General features: G+C 43.2%; 1 protein-coding gene across 1 annotated transcript; it reads right to left on the bottom strand.

Moving 5' to 3' along the window:
- On the bottom strand, positions 1-12,303 carry lmnb1 (lamin B1). Its single transcript, XM_027283506.1, has 11 exons — positions 10,275-12,303; positions 6,041-6,197; positions 5,759-5,884; positions 5,301-5,471; positions 3,506-3,631; positions 2,776-2,996; positions 2,455-2,683; positions 2,247-2,351; positions 1,245-1,364; positions 989-1,096; positions 1-599 (listed from the first exon to the last, which is right to left on the bottom strand). The coding sequence occupies exons 1-11, from the start codon at positions 10,622-10,624 to the stop codon at positions 558-560; spliced, it is 1,755 nt and encodes a 584-aa protein (XP_027139307.1). The 5' UTR covers positions 10,625-12,303; the 3' UTR covers positions 1-557.
- Positions 12,304-12,640: the final 337 nt, after the last annotated feature.

Here is a 12,640-nt window from a genome sequence, read left to right as displayed (position 1 = left end):
AGGGGCTTTAAGATAACTCTGTATCTTAATCATACAATCAGTCATGGTTTCTTTCTAAAGATAACAGAAGAATGCTGCTGAACATTTGGCCAGTCGAGCTTCAGACTGTTGGAGTTTTAGTGTCCTCATTTGAACATCATACAGTTGATTTATGCAAATTGAAAAACAATCTAATGACCTAAACTAATCACTGACACCCTGTGGCTTTTCTGCTAACGTAAAGCCTAAATGTAATAACATTAACAACAAGAATAAGATCAAATATAAAATAACAAAATTAAAATCTATTTAAAAACACTGTTTTCTTAAAGACACAGCCCGTCCTTGAGTTTAGCTGCTCGTTCCATTTTTTTTCCTGAACTACAAGTTTTGTTCAATAACCAAGTTACTTTGGTTTTTCTACAAAAAGTCAGTTTGTTGCATGTTTCTGAGAAATAAAAAGATAAAATTAAATTTATACATTTTGTTGAAATACACTACAAAAGATAGAAAAATAGTTGTAGAAATACAGTTGGCAGCAGAGTGGCTGGGCTCAGAGGAGGAGGTGCTGGTTGGGATCACATGATGGAGCAGCCTCTCTTTCCAGTGCGAGGGTCTCCCTGCACACAAACAAATATGGCACCTTCAGAACACGAGGCGACACGCTCTGACGTTTGAAGACACTTTGACATGGAGATCAACATGAAGATCGATCTGTTGGATAGAATCAGCCTCCTGAGCAGCAGACTGCTGCACCCACGGTGTAAGGAGGAGAGGTTCCACAGATCCCTCATCCCTGCTGCTGTCAGACTCTACACTACTGCTCATCATGGCCGACTCATCCGATCTCAACCTTACAATCTACAATATTACCATGGTCACCTATGCAATATTATTTATATCATGGTCACTTTACTATATTGTTTTCTAGAACATGCCACTTTTACCTTCAGTAGTTTCTGCACGTTGTCTGTTGCTTTGTTTAAATTAACTACTAATGTAGTCTCACCTGCTGGTGGAAGGGGTCTTCCTCAGTGGCCTCCACTCCGCTGTCATCATCTTCCTCACCCTGCTCTTCTACTGCTGTCTTGTATGTTGTGGTTCTCTTTGCCACCTCCTGTCACACACAGACAGAAAATGATCCACAGGTACTTTGCTTTTTCTCCCCGACACACAAGAAAAAACAAACATGAGAACAGTGACTAGAACATGAGTGTGTGAAGAGTGAACCATCAGACATGACGGAAATTTGTTTATGGTCTCACCTCTCCCTGAGCGTTGATCAGCACCACGTCCACGTCCTCCCCTGAACCCCAGGAGGACTGGTTCTTCCACACGAGGTCTGTGGGAGGTCTGGAGCTCACGCCAGCATCAGACGCCCAAACCTGCAGACAGACACGAGGGCTCATCCTCAGATTCAAGAGTTCACCTTCTCCTAGTGGCCTGAAGATAAACTGCATGGTTTACTGACTGCACACAGTTTAACATCCTGACTGCAGCCTGGACTCTTTACCACTGAGCGGAGTGTGTAGTCTGAAAACATGGCAGCATGAGGGTTTGTGATTTATTTCTGCAACACAGCAGCGACCAGTGTTCTGGTCATGCATTGTCCCTCCCATGACATACACAGTTAACTGAATGTAGCCACAACCATCATTACAGACAGCCATCACCGACGGAGAGCTGCACGCCTATGTGGTATGTTTGTGACAGAGCACAGTGTTGCAGACAGGAAGACATGACTCCGTGCAGAGGAAGCTCTGCGCTCTCATCACTATGAAGAGCTTCACTTCCTCAAATGTGAACAGTAGAAACATTAGAGAAACTCAACTGAAACATTAAATCAACGACAGGTTTTCTTCACCTATGAGCCTGAACAAAGAACAGCAGTCGTACCACGACAGAGACCTCACGCTGTGATGCTGTGTGTTTATTTCATGTGTTCACAGATTAATCGCTGATGCACACTGGATTTCAAACAGATTTTGCTATCGAAGATTTCATGAACGACCATGTTGAGTGGGAACATTAGACATCACTTCTCATTCAGTCACTCTTTATCATTCAACCTCCACAACTACTTCTACCTGGCTCTCTTTGTTTATTAAACACTAAACATGTTCATGGTTGTGTATAAGACAAAGACTGACAGAAGACATTTGTTAGCACCATCTTAAGGCAGAATCATTTCTGTGTCAGGGACTGACCCGACTTTAGACTGATCCCACTGTGAGGATCCTCAGTGAGTTCACACTTTACACTCTTACCGTGACTTTGTGGCCAGCCTTCAGGACATATTTGGGTGTGAACTTGTAGGTGGCTGCATCATTTCCGATCGTCTTAACCATTTCGTAACCCACCATGGCCTGGTCCTAAATCAGACACAATCATTGAGAATACACATACAGTACAGTGTGTATGGATACCAGATGTCAGATTTTCAGCTCTGTCGCCACACAAACATTAAACGCTCACCTCGTCTCCGCTGTTGTGGAGGCAGATGAACTTGCCATCGGTGTCGATCTCGTCGATGCAGATGGGTCCTGTGGCTGAGGCAGAGTGAGCGATTGACACCGAGCTGCTGGCTTCCTGTTCCTCCACATCAATGCGCTTTCTCTTTCCCTGAGTGGTCCGCACACTGCGGCTGCTGGACGAGGCTCGAGACACCGTGACACGGGATGAAGGACTGGGAGAGAGCTTCAGTCTGGGGGGGGGGGGGACACCACGGTTACAACTCAGCGGATAAACTTTGTTTAACTGTTGTCATCGTTATCTGCAAACGTTCTTGATCCTCACCTTTCCTCTTCTCCCTCCAGAAGTTTGCGATAGGCGTTTATCTCCATGTCCAGAGCCAGTTTGACATCCAGCAGCTGTTCATACTCGTTCAGCTGTTGCTGCATCTTGGCCTGGATCTCAGCCACCTCGCGGTCTTTGTCTGCCAGCAGCTTGCGGCTCGTGTCTTTCTCCTTAGCCAATGCGCTCTCCAGCTCCATTATACGATCACGCCACCCACGAGACTGAATATAGACAAGGAGGTCAGAGCAGGTCAGAACACTTGCAAGGCTTTGATACCTGCTCCAGTGAAATCACTCAAATAAAAAATGATAAACTGAACAAGGAACTTCAAAAGAGAACCAACGGCAATCACAGGTGTTAACTCAAAAGCAGCTGAAGGACAGACCGCTGTCCTCTAATGTTACAAAGAACTTCCAGAGGTTGGTGACTGACTGCTGCCATCTCAACACCACTGAAGCATTAAACAAGATGACCCAGTCAAGTCAGACCTCAGACAGTTTGAGTTGATACTGTGATCAAAAAGAAGTGATTTTAACATCACAAAACATCTGAGAGGAGTTCATATGATCATTTGGTTTTTATGAAGACCTGATCTCATCTTTAGCTTTTCATAACTATCTAAATGTTCATGCCCTCTACATTTCATTCCAGCATCACAACATTAATAAGTAGATTAGATTCTAGATTTTTTTTGCTGCTTATGAAGTTTATTATTTAATAAGACGTTCACCTCCTTCTGCAGTCCTGCCAGCTGCACACTGAGGGTCTCGATCCTCAGGCTCGACTCCCTGAGCTCCTCTCGGGACATGTTGGCTGATGCTCCGTTCATCTCAGACAAGCGGCGCAGGTCCTCCATCTGGAGACAACACAACACACTGTTAAAGAGGAACGGAGCAGTGTCAGTCACTTCCTGACACAGGAAGTTAGTAAAGAGGTATGTTTGCTTCTGAACGTGTCACTTACAGTTTCACTTCAGAAAAAAAACGGTCCTCCAAATCAAGACACCAAAGAGAAACAATCAGCATAGAGTGTGAAACCATACGCTTACACATTTAGTGGGATCAACAACTCATTTCATGTTACATACTGCTCCACATATTCTGTCATATCCTCTGTGGTCAGACTGTGGTCTTATCATGATGTCATTACAAACCATGACCTGGACGTGACACCAGTTTGTTAAAGCTCCAAAGTAAACAGAGAAAGAGAGAAATCACTTTTATCAAGCGTTATTGTAATGTTATCTTGGGGTTGTTGAGCTGCAGTGTGAATTTCCTGCTCTGTCAGCCTGACGTGTTGTTTCACTGTTCCTATGAAGTGAGTGTGAGAATGAATGACTATGGAATATGAATATTGAATATATATCTATCTATATATTCTATATATTTATATATATATATATTATATATATATTATATATATATATATTATATATATATATATATATATATAATCTTATATCTATAAATAAATATAAATATAAGTGTGTGTGTGTCTAACATGGCACAACTTCATGTGCAAAGTCAGCGGCACAAAGAAATTATTTCTCCAATTTGATGTGGAGGGATTTGACCTCAACACCATCCAACACGTTTGGTTGGAACTGGAACGTGATCCAGGCCTCATCAGCCAACATCAGTGTTGGACCTCAGCGACAACCTCTGTGGCTGGGAAATACAACCAATGCAGAACTCCCCGAGCAGCCGCTTGAGGCTGGCTCCAGAAGTGAGTCAGTCTCCATAAGTCCCCATGTTCAAATGTCCAACTTCACAGCAGAAATAAACATGTTTACAGCCTGGTACAAAAAACAGTTTTGGTCTCTGTAGCTAATTTCCCCGTTCATGACAACTGTACTGAGGGTGAATTTATATACAACTCACCTGTTCACATTATATTAAGGCTTAAAGTTATGCAGGATTAAGAGTGTGGACACTGACTGACAGGTGGGTGCTGTCACAGGTGGCTTGTTTGAGCAGCCAGGCTTCATTCAGCCTGACGCAGCTCCATGTTTTTGATGATTTTTAGATTAGCTGGGAGGCGGAGGAGACAGGACAGCCAACATGGCGGCAGCCAGTGCGTCATATTTTGAGATTCCAAACGGTGCATTGAAAACCATTATGCGACATCACGCATACACTGTCCATTCTTTATACTGCCATTGTGTGCGGCTCGGTGCTGGCTGCCATTGAGGGGAGGCGCTTACAGCCTCTATTCACTGACGAGGTTGGTGAATAAATAATTGACATGAGAAATCATTAAAATGTACTGTCCTCCTCATTAATGTTCGACTGGTCCAACATCTGATGAAAAGCTCTGTTTGACTGTCCACATACTTTAGTCAAACGTCCTCCTTCCTATCACTGACTAAACTGACTAAGTGACATATTCTATAATAAGACAACAGCACGACTGATAAACTGAACACTGGACAGTGATACCTTCTCCTGTCGCAGCAAGTACTGACAGTCAGCTCTTTGACCGGGGCTAATTAGAAGTGTGTGTGCTGACAGTGTGTGTGTTCATACTTTAGTCAGGTAGGTGCTCTCCAGGTTCTCTTTGTAGATCTTGATCTGCTCTTCATTCTGAGCCCTCATGTCAGTCAGCGCCTCGGTCAGTTTATACTCATACTCCTCCTTTCGTCCGGAGTCTACCTCCACCAGTCGGGTCTCGTACCGCTGCCGAGCCTCCTTCACCTCCTGTAGCACAGCACACAGTCAGCACTCGGGTCCGAGACCATCCTCATCAACTCAAACCGAGGGTCGGTTTGACAGATTAACATTCACTCACATTATGCTGACATTTCTAATAACTAAAATGCATTTAGAGTAGTGGGATAATGGTGTTGTTACATAATGAGTCTGAATATTATGGCTGGTCAATGTGTGATCAGTGTTATCCAGCAAAATACAGAGTGCATGACAAATGTGTTCTCACACATCAGTCAGCTACAACAGAACGGACAGACTTCATGTCAAACCCTCACCTCCTCGTGCATGCTCTTACGGAAGTCCATCTCCTCGGTCAGACTCTGGCAGCGGTTCTCCAAGTCTATACGCAGGAGCATCTCATCAGCAAGGTGCTTCTTGGCCTGAGCAAGACCTGTATCCAGCTGACAACACAAAAACACAGCTTTGAACAGATGAAAGACAGAAGCAGATCATATTCACAAACAGAATTTGGATTTTAACAAAGCATCATTGATCTCTCTACATCACTCCACTGATATGTGGAGCCTCATCACATTCATGTTACAGCAGTGCTGTACCTCCTGCAGCTGCTCTTGCAGGTCGGCCAGTGTGGCCTCCAGGCCTCTCTTCTCAGATAGAGCGGTAGCCAGCATGGCATCTTTAGAGTTCAGCTGAGCTTCCAGGTCCTTCAGCCTGGCCTGAGCTCCAGCCGCCTCAGAATCTTTTCTGCTGTAGCTGAAAGGTGGAGGAAAAGACTGGGTGAGTCAGAGTTTAAACCTGAAGACCAAAGTTATTCCTGAGACAGTTCTGACACGTTGTACCAAAACCAAACATGGTGGAGCAGACAGAATGGCTCTGTACAGGCAGACATGTATCACTACGCTGATTTTATTGGCCTATCACAGGCATATCGGTATCAACATATGTTGTCTGATATGTATGATAACCATGCTCCATGGATCGTTGTAAAAAGTGTTCATGGGCAAGATACTGAACCCCAAACTGCTCCTGAAGGCTGTGCCATCAGTGTGTGAATGTGTGTGAATGAGATATGTAGTGCAAAAGCACTTTGAGTGGTCGGAAGACTTAATATACAAGTACAGTGCATTTACCATTTACACTGCAGAGGAGATCATTTAACTTTGACAACATGGAGCAAAACACAGTATGGGACATGTTAGAAATGCAGTTGTTGAAGTTATTTCTACACATGAAAATATATATTATAGCATCCCAAATTCTTTGACAGATATATTAAATGAACATTTCCACTACTGAACACTAACTGGCTACTTGTCAGCCGCACTGACTGAATGTTAAGTCTTGCTGGGGTGACTGGAGACACCGTCCTGGTCCTGGCACAGTGAGTGCAGCTGACTGTTACTCCTGCAGAGGCAGGTTGAGTCTGTCAGTTCACAGCAGTCAGTACAGCACGTCCTCTAGTGGCCAAAACAGCTCAGAGCAGAAGTCAAAAATGAAAAACACAGAAGAGCTGCCACCTGGAACTTTTTGTCATGACTGCATTATGATAAGTTAAAGTAAATTCCTGAACACTGATAAAAAAAAATAAAAAAAAATCCTGACAATGTGTTTGAGCCACATATTTCACTTTCAAAGACATGTTGGACATCAGTTTCTGGGTTCTGAGCTCGGGTTAACGAAGTCAACAGTGGAACTGTTTCAAAGAGTTTGTGAGTAAAGTCAGTTGGAGGAGCTTGGCTTGGACAAGGGCCAGTTATTTTCTCATGGTGTGGCTCGGGGGTTTACGACGGGCGGGTGGGACCGCTGCTAAAGTGGACAAACTATGAGTGGAATGTACTGTGGTATGTCTGCTTTCTCACATTTTACTGAGACACGTTAGCTGGGAGGAAAAAGCACTGACCCGCTGGGCTCTCAATTCACAGGAACATCCAAATAAAGAAGCAGCAGACAGAAGTTACCATAGAGCTTCAGAGAGCAGACAGCAGACTACAGCAGTAAACCAGCTCTTCTGGTTAAACTGGCTGTTTCTTCGTTTGTTTCAAATTGAGCAGAAAATATTTTGGAGCAGTTATGGTCATAAGTGTTGAGTAAAACCAGAAGCTTTGCCACAAGCACATCAAGGGGAGTGTTCAGGGAGGCCTGGTGTGTTTAATGTGTCTTTACTGGTGGTGAAGCTGCTCATCTGACAACAGCCATCTAACAACTTCACTCTCAAGTCACAGACGGAAGAAGCTCAGGTGCACATGATCATCGTAGCACACGCTGACCTCAAAGCTGGCCAGCTGTACTGCCCATCATGACGTGTCTGTGTGTGAGGCATGGACAGATCTCTGGTGGTGCGTCACCTTTACTGTGATTTCAACATGGGGAAAGTCCTAGATAGCTAAATGGATCAATTAAATAGTGCACAGTAGGGGTGGGCGATATGTTTACGATAATATCGTCATAGTTGTTTTAACGATGTGCAAATTTACGTTATTGAGTATGCAAATGACAGATGAACAAGAGTTACGTAACTTGCGTGCAGCAGCACACCGCAGCAGGCCTAGGTGGTCACATGATCTCTCACCAGCACGTTCCCGGCAGGTTAGCGTGCCTCTAAACATGAAGACAACATGGACACACCGCCCGTGGATGCTCCAGCTTCAGAAGATTTACTTCCAAGAAAGCTGCCAAAGAGAAACCTAACTTGGTGAAGGTAACTCCTTCAACAGAAAACTGCCTCATGACAAAAAAGCGACCGATGGCGACACGTAACAAATGCTATAACCAATTATATAGCAAAAGAAACGCTGCCGATTCAGGTGGTGGAGAGAAAAGGCTTGAAACTATTTGTGAACCCGAGACCCGAGATATACCGTGCCTGGTCGGAAGGATTTCAGCTTCAGTTTCTTGTTGTTGTAGTAGTAGTAGTAGTAGTAGTAGTAGTAGTAGTAGTAGTAATAGTAATAGTAATAGTAATAATAATAATAATAATAATAATAATAATAATAATAATAATACAATAACAACAAAACAACAACAACAACAACAACAACAACAACACTGTTTTATTACATTTGTTTACAAAGTAGACTATGGGTAATGTGAACTGGCCGAGTGACGGAGGCCGTCAGGGCCACCTGTGTTACACCGTCAGCGAGTTGGACACAGCACTTCCTCTGTTCAACAACACACACCAGCACCACACCTGACTGCTCAGCACTTGTGTGTAGTCCATGTGCATGAAGGATGGAGTACATGCTCCACAGCGTGCTTCTAACGCGTCTGTTTGGTAACAACAGTGCAGCTCTGCCACAGTCATTCTGTGGGACTTCACACACCCCAAAGGAACAGGACTACCACACTGCTGTTCCAACAACACTGCTGTGCTCAACCTAATTTGATTTATATAGTTCCAAATCATAACACTTTCCACATACTTATAATATTTACAGAGACTGAACATCACCACCATGAGCAAGCACTTGGAAACAGCAGCAGGATAAACTTCCTTTGAGAGGCAGAAACCTTGAGCAGAACCTGGCTCACGGTGTGCCTGACTGCTTACTAAAGAAACAGCCTTTTAGAATATTTAGAAGCATAATACATACATACCTACATACGGGTCGAATGGTGGGTAATGATCCATACGACACGAATCAGGAGTCGAGAGACAGAGAGAGAGAGAGAGAGAGAACATACACACACCAGATAGACCAGATACAAGAAGTAGAGATATAAGCTATAAAGTAGATATAGATTCGAGAATTATAACCATATATGCGAGTAGAAAGATATGAACACAGAACAGGATTACGTACACTATATGAGGAGAGAATGAGGTAACACCAATATATATTATACAAAGGATGACAATGGAGATAGATAATAGATAACACATATATAAGATATATAGATAGATACTATATATATAATATATACATAATAAGTATATCTACTACATACACTATAATATATATCATATATCCATATATTAGATATATATTATAATACATATATATATATATACACATTATAATATACATCAACAAATATATCCATTACTATATATATATATGACTTTTAAAATCAGAACATAGAGATATATATATATATACATAATATATCATTATAATCATCATATATATATATAGATAATAGTAATAATATATATAATATACTCCTTACACACCCACACACACACAACACACACACATATACATATATATATATATATAAAAATAAGCAGAAACACGTTCAGGAGGAAACACTCCACCTCCTTTGTCCATTCATGCACTCGAGGTCAACAGCTGTGAGTAACAGTTGTTACCGTCCACACACACACACACACACACACACACTTATGTTCTGTGCTGAGCACGTTGATGACGACAAACATCATTTCATAAATACTGTGCACATTTTGATGGTGACAGTTATTCTGTGCACCGCGTCACTCACGGCTCATGAAATCCTGTTTTGAACACACTGCCTGCGGACCCTGAAGGCACCGTGTCGCCTTCAATGAACGCTTGCTCTTGCGTTGTCTGCCAGTCTAATTAAGCCACGCGCGTTTCTCTAAATTAATTGTTTTTGTGTGATTTCATCAACCTTTAACTTCATGTATCTATGGAATTATTCCGCTGTAGACGGGCTCACCGTCACCGACAGCAGCGCAGGCAGACAATGGTGGGCGGGTAACTACCAAGTTTAAACTCGGTTTAAATGTGCCCTCCTCCCGGTCTTGCGTACAGCTGCAGAAAATGGCTCGAAAATCAAAGTGAGCGTGTGAACTAACGCTGCGCGCGCGGAGCTCCGCGCGTGGCACGCTCCGTGTTACCGGCTTACTTGTGCTGGAGCTGCTCGTGCTCGGCTTTGATCTTTCCCAGCTCGATCTGCAGCCAGGCCCGCTCCTTGGAGGAGTCATCCAAACACCTCCTGGCGTCGGCGAGCTCGGTCTCGTAGAGGGCTTTGAGTCCGGTCACCTCCCGGCTCCTCACTTCTTCCTTCTCGTTGATTTGCAGGTGGAGGACGTCGTTCTCAGACTCCAGGCTGCGGACTTTGTCGATGTAAACGGCCAGGCGGTCGTTGAGGTCCCTGAGCTGCTGCTTCTCCTGCAGTCTGGATATCCTGGTCGGGCTCAGCGGTGTGCCGCTGCCGCACGTGCTTCGCTGGCCGGTCGGAGTTGCGGTCGCCATTGTGGAGGAGAAGCTGAATAACCCGTATGAGAGACCGTGAACGGAGCACAGCCGGACAGCGCTCTGCAGATATAACGGTTTGGACTGAAGCGCTCAGCAGCACGCAGTACTTCCCTCAAACTCTCCTGGTGCTCCTGCCTTTCTGAACCGAACCGGAGAGGGGTTGGCTTCCTAATATGGCGGCCCATTGAAAAAAAAAATACGCTGTGTGCCAGCAGCCAATGGCGGAGCTCGACACAATGCGTTTTTTCAACTTTAACTTGTGGGTTCACTCGTAAGCGTGCCCAAAGTGTGCCAAATATATCCCGTGCGGGCGGAGTCTACTGTCGCCGTACTTCAGTGCCATGGCTAAACCCCGTATGTTAAATCCGGAGCGTCCCGGAGTTAAAAACAAGCGCTGTCTGACTTTTCCACCTGAGCTCTGGAGCATTTCATTGGATCGTTTGTCAGAGTAGCGGCAGCTGGACTGTCTAAACAAGACGAAGAAGACGGAGCGTCACTAATGACCTCTGTGACCTGTGCCACCAGACCACCAGCAGCTTTCATTACACAACACCTCTATCAGACATGTTCAAAATAAGACGTCTGACACTTTTGGCTAAATAAAGCATATGCACAAAGTGTATTATTTTAATTTACTATTGTCTTAGTTATTATTTTGATCTTGTTTTTGTAATCCTCTTGTATAATAATCAGTTTTTTTGTTGTCATCCAGAAATGTACTTCAAATGGCTAATAATACGTTTTTAGGTCTTATGATAGCTGTTTACTGACGACGACAACAACAACAACAACAACAATAATAATAATAATCTGGCATCTTGTTCACACATTCCTGCATGACACCTTATTGTGTTGACTTTTCTCATGTTTTCAGGGTGGAGGATCACTTCTGCATGTTGTCTTTAAACATCCCCATAGACCTGTATTAGAATTCCATTCAGTTGTTACAATAGAACTTTTAAAAGCACGCAGAACCATGGAAGGTTTATACTAATAGGTGATATAAAATGGTTAGACACTGATTATTCAGTACATACCAAACTTCAGCGGGCTGCAGATCCATCATACCTCACAGAAAAATGGAATAGTTATGTGACAGGTATCCAAATCAACACAGCAGTCTAAGCACGGATCAGCCCTTCTTTTAAGAGGGAGAGGGCAGAAGTGCAAGCCAATGGCAAGGAGACATCAGTAGTGTGATAACAGCAGAATTCAACCTGTCTGTGGTTCAAGATGCCAGAGGACGATTGCATATTTAGATTCTATGTTTGTGTAAAGATATAAAGACCTTCTGTAATAACACATGAGAAACTAGTAATTTGAGTCTAACATGTCTTAAAAATACACAGTTAAATCAACGTGTTTTCAGACCAAACAGACCCACTATAGCTAGCTGTGATAATGTCAGGTGAGGTAAACGCTCACAGGGAGAACAGCAGTTGGACAATAATCTCATCAGTGACAAAGAATGTCCTCAGTGCTCTCACAGACTGCATCACTGCTGGATTTGTAATTCATTTTGCAGTTGAATGACTGTTTATCTCCATGAGCTGATTGATGGCCATCATCAGTACTGCGAGTAGGAAAACTCAACTGATGGTCTGATGATTCATTTAAGAATTTGCTGATTTTTCAATGTTTTTATTTTCTCCTCTGCACCAAAAAAACTCAATTAAAGAATTAGATATGAAAGGAATATAATGTATGACTTTTATTGCACCATCTCATAATTTATTCTGACTCATTTTCTTCTAATGTCTCTGAAATTGTTTACCTCTGACTTGGTTTCTATGCAGACTCTGCAGACTCCCTAGGGGTCATGGACCCCTGGTTGAAGACCCCTTTAATAGACACATTAAAGTTGAATCTGTGTCTCAACTGATTTAAAATGACTCTGTGTACTTGCTGAATTTGGTTGTCTTAGCAACAGTTTAACTACATTTTATGATGCTTCAAACTGATTCACATGAACCAAATATCAGTGATTTGAAAGAAAGTCTCACAATATATAGT

Source organism: Larimichthys crocea, chromosome I (assembly GCF_000972845.2).
Source record: "Larimichthys crocea isolate SSNF chromosome I, L_crocea_2.0, whole genome shotgun sequence".
NCBI lineage: Eukaryota > Metazoa > Chordata > Actinopteri > Sciaenidae > Larimichthys > Larimichthys crocea.
The sequence above is the reverse complement of the archived record's forward strand: the minus strand, read 5'-3'. Positions and strand labels throughout refer to the sequence as shown.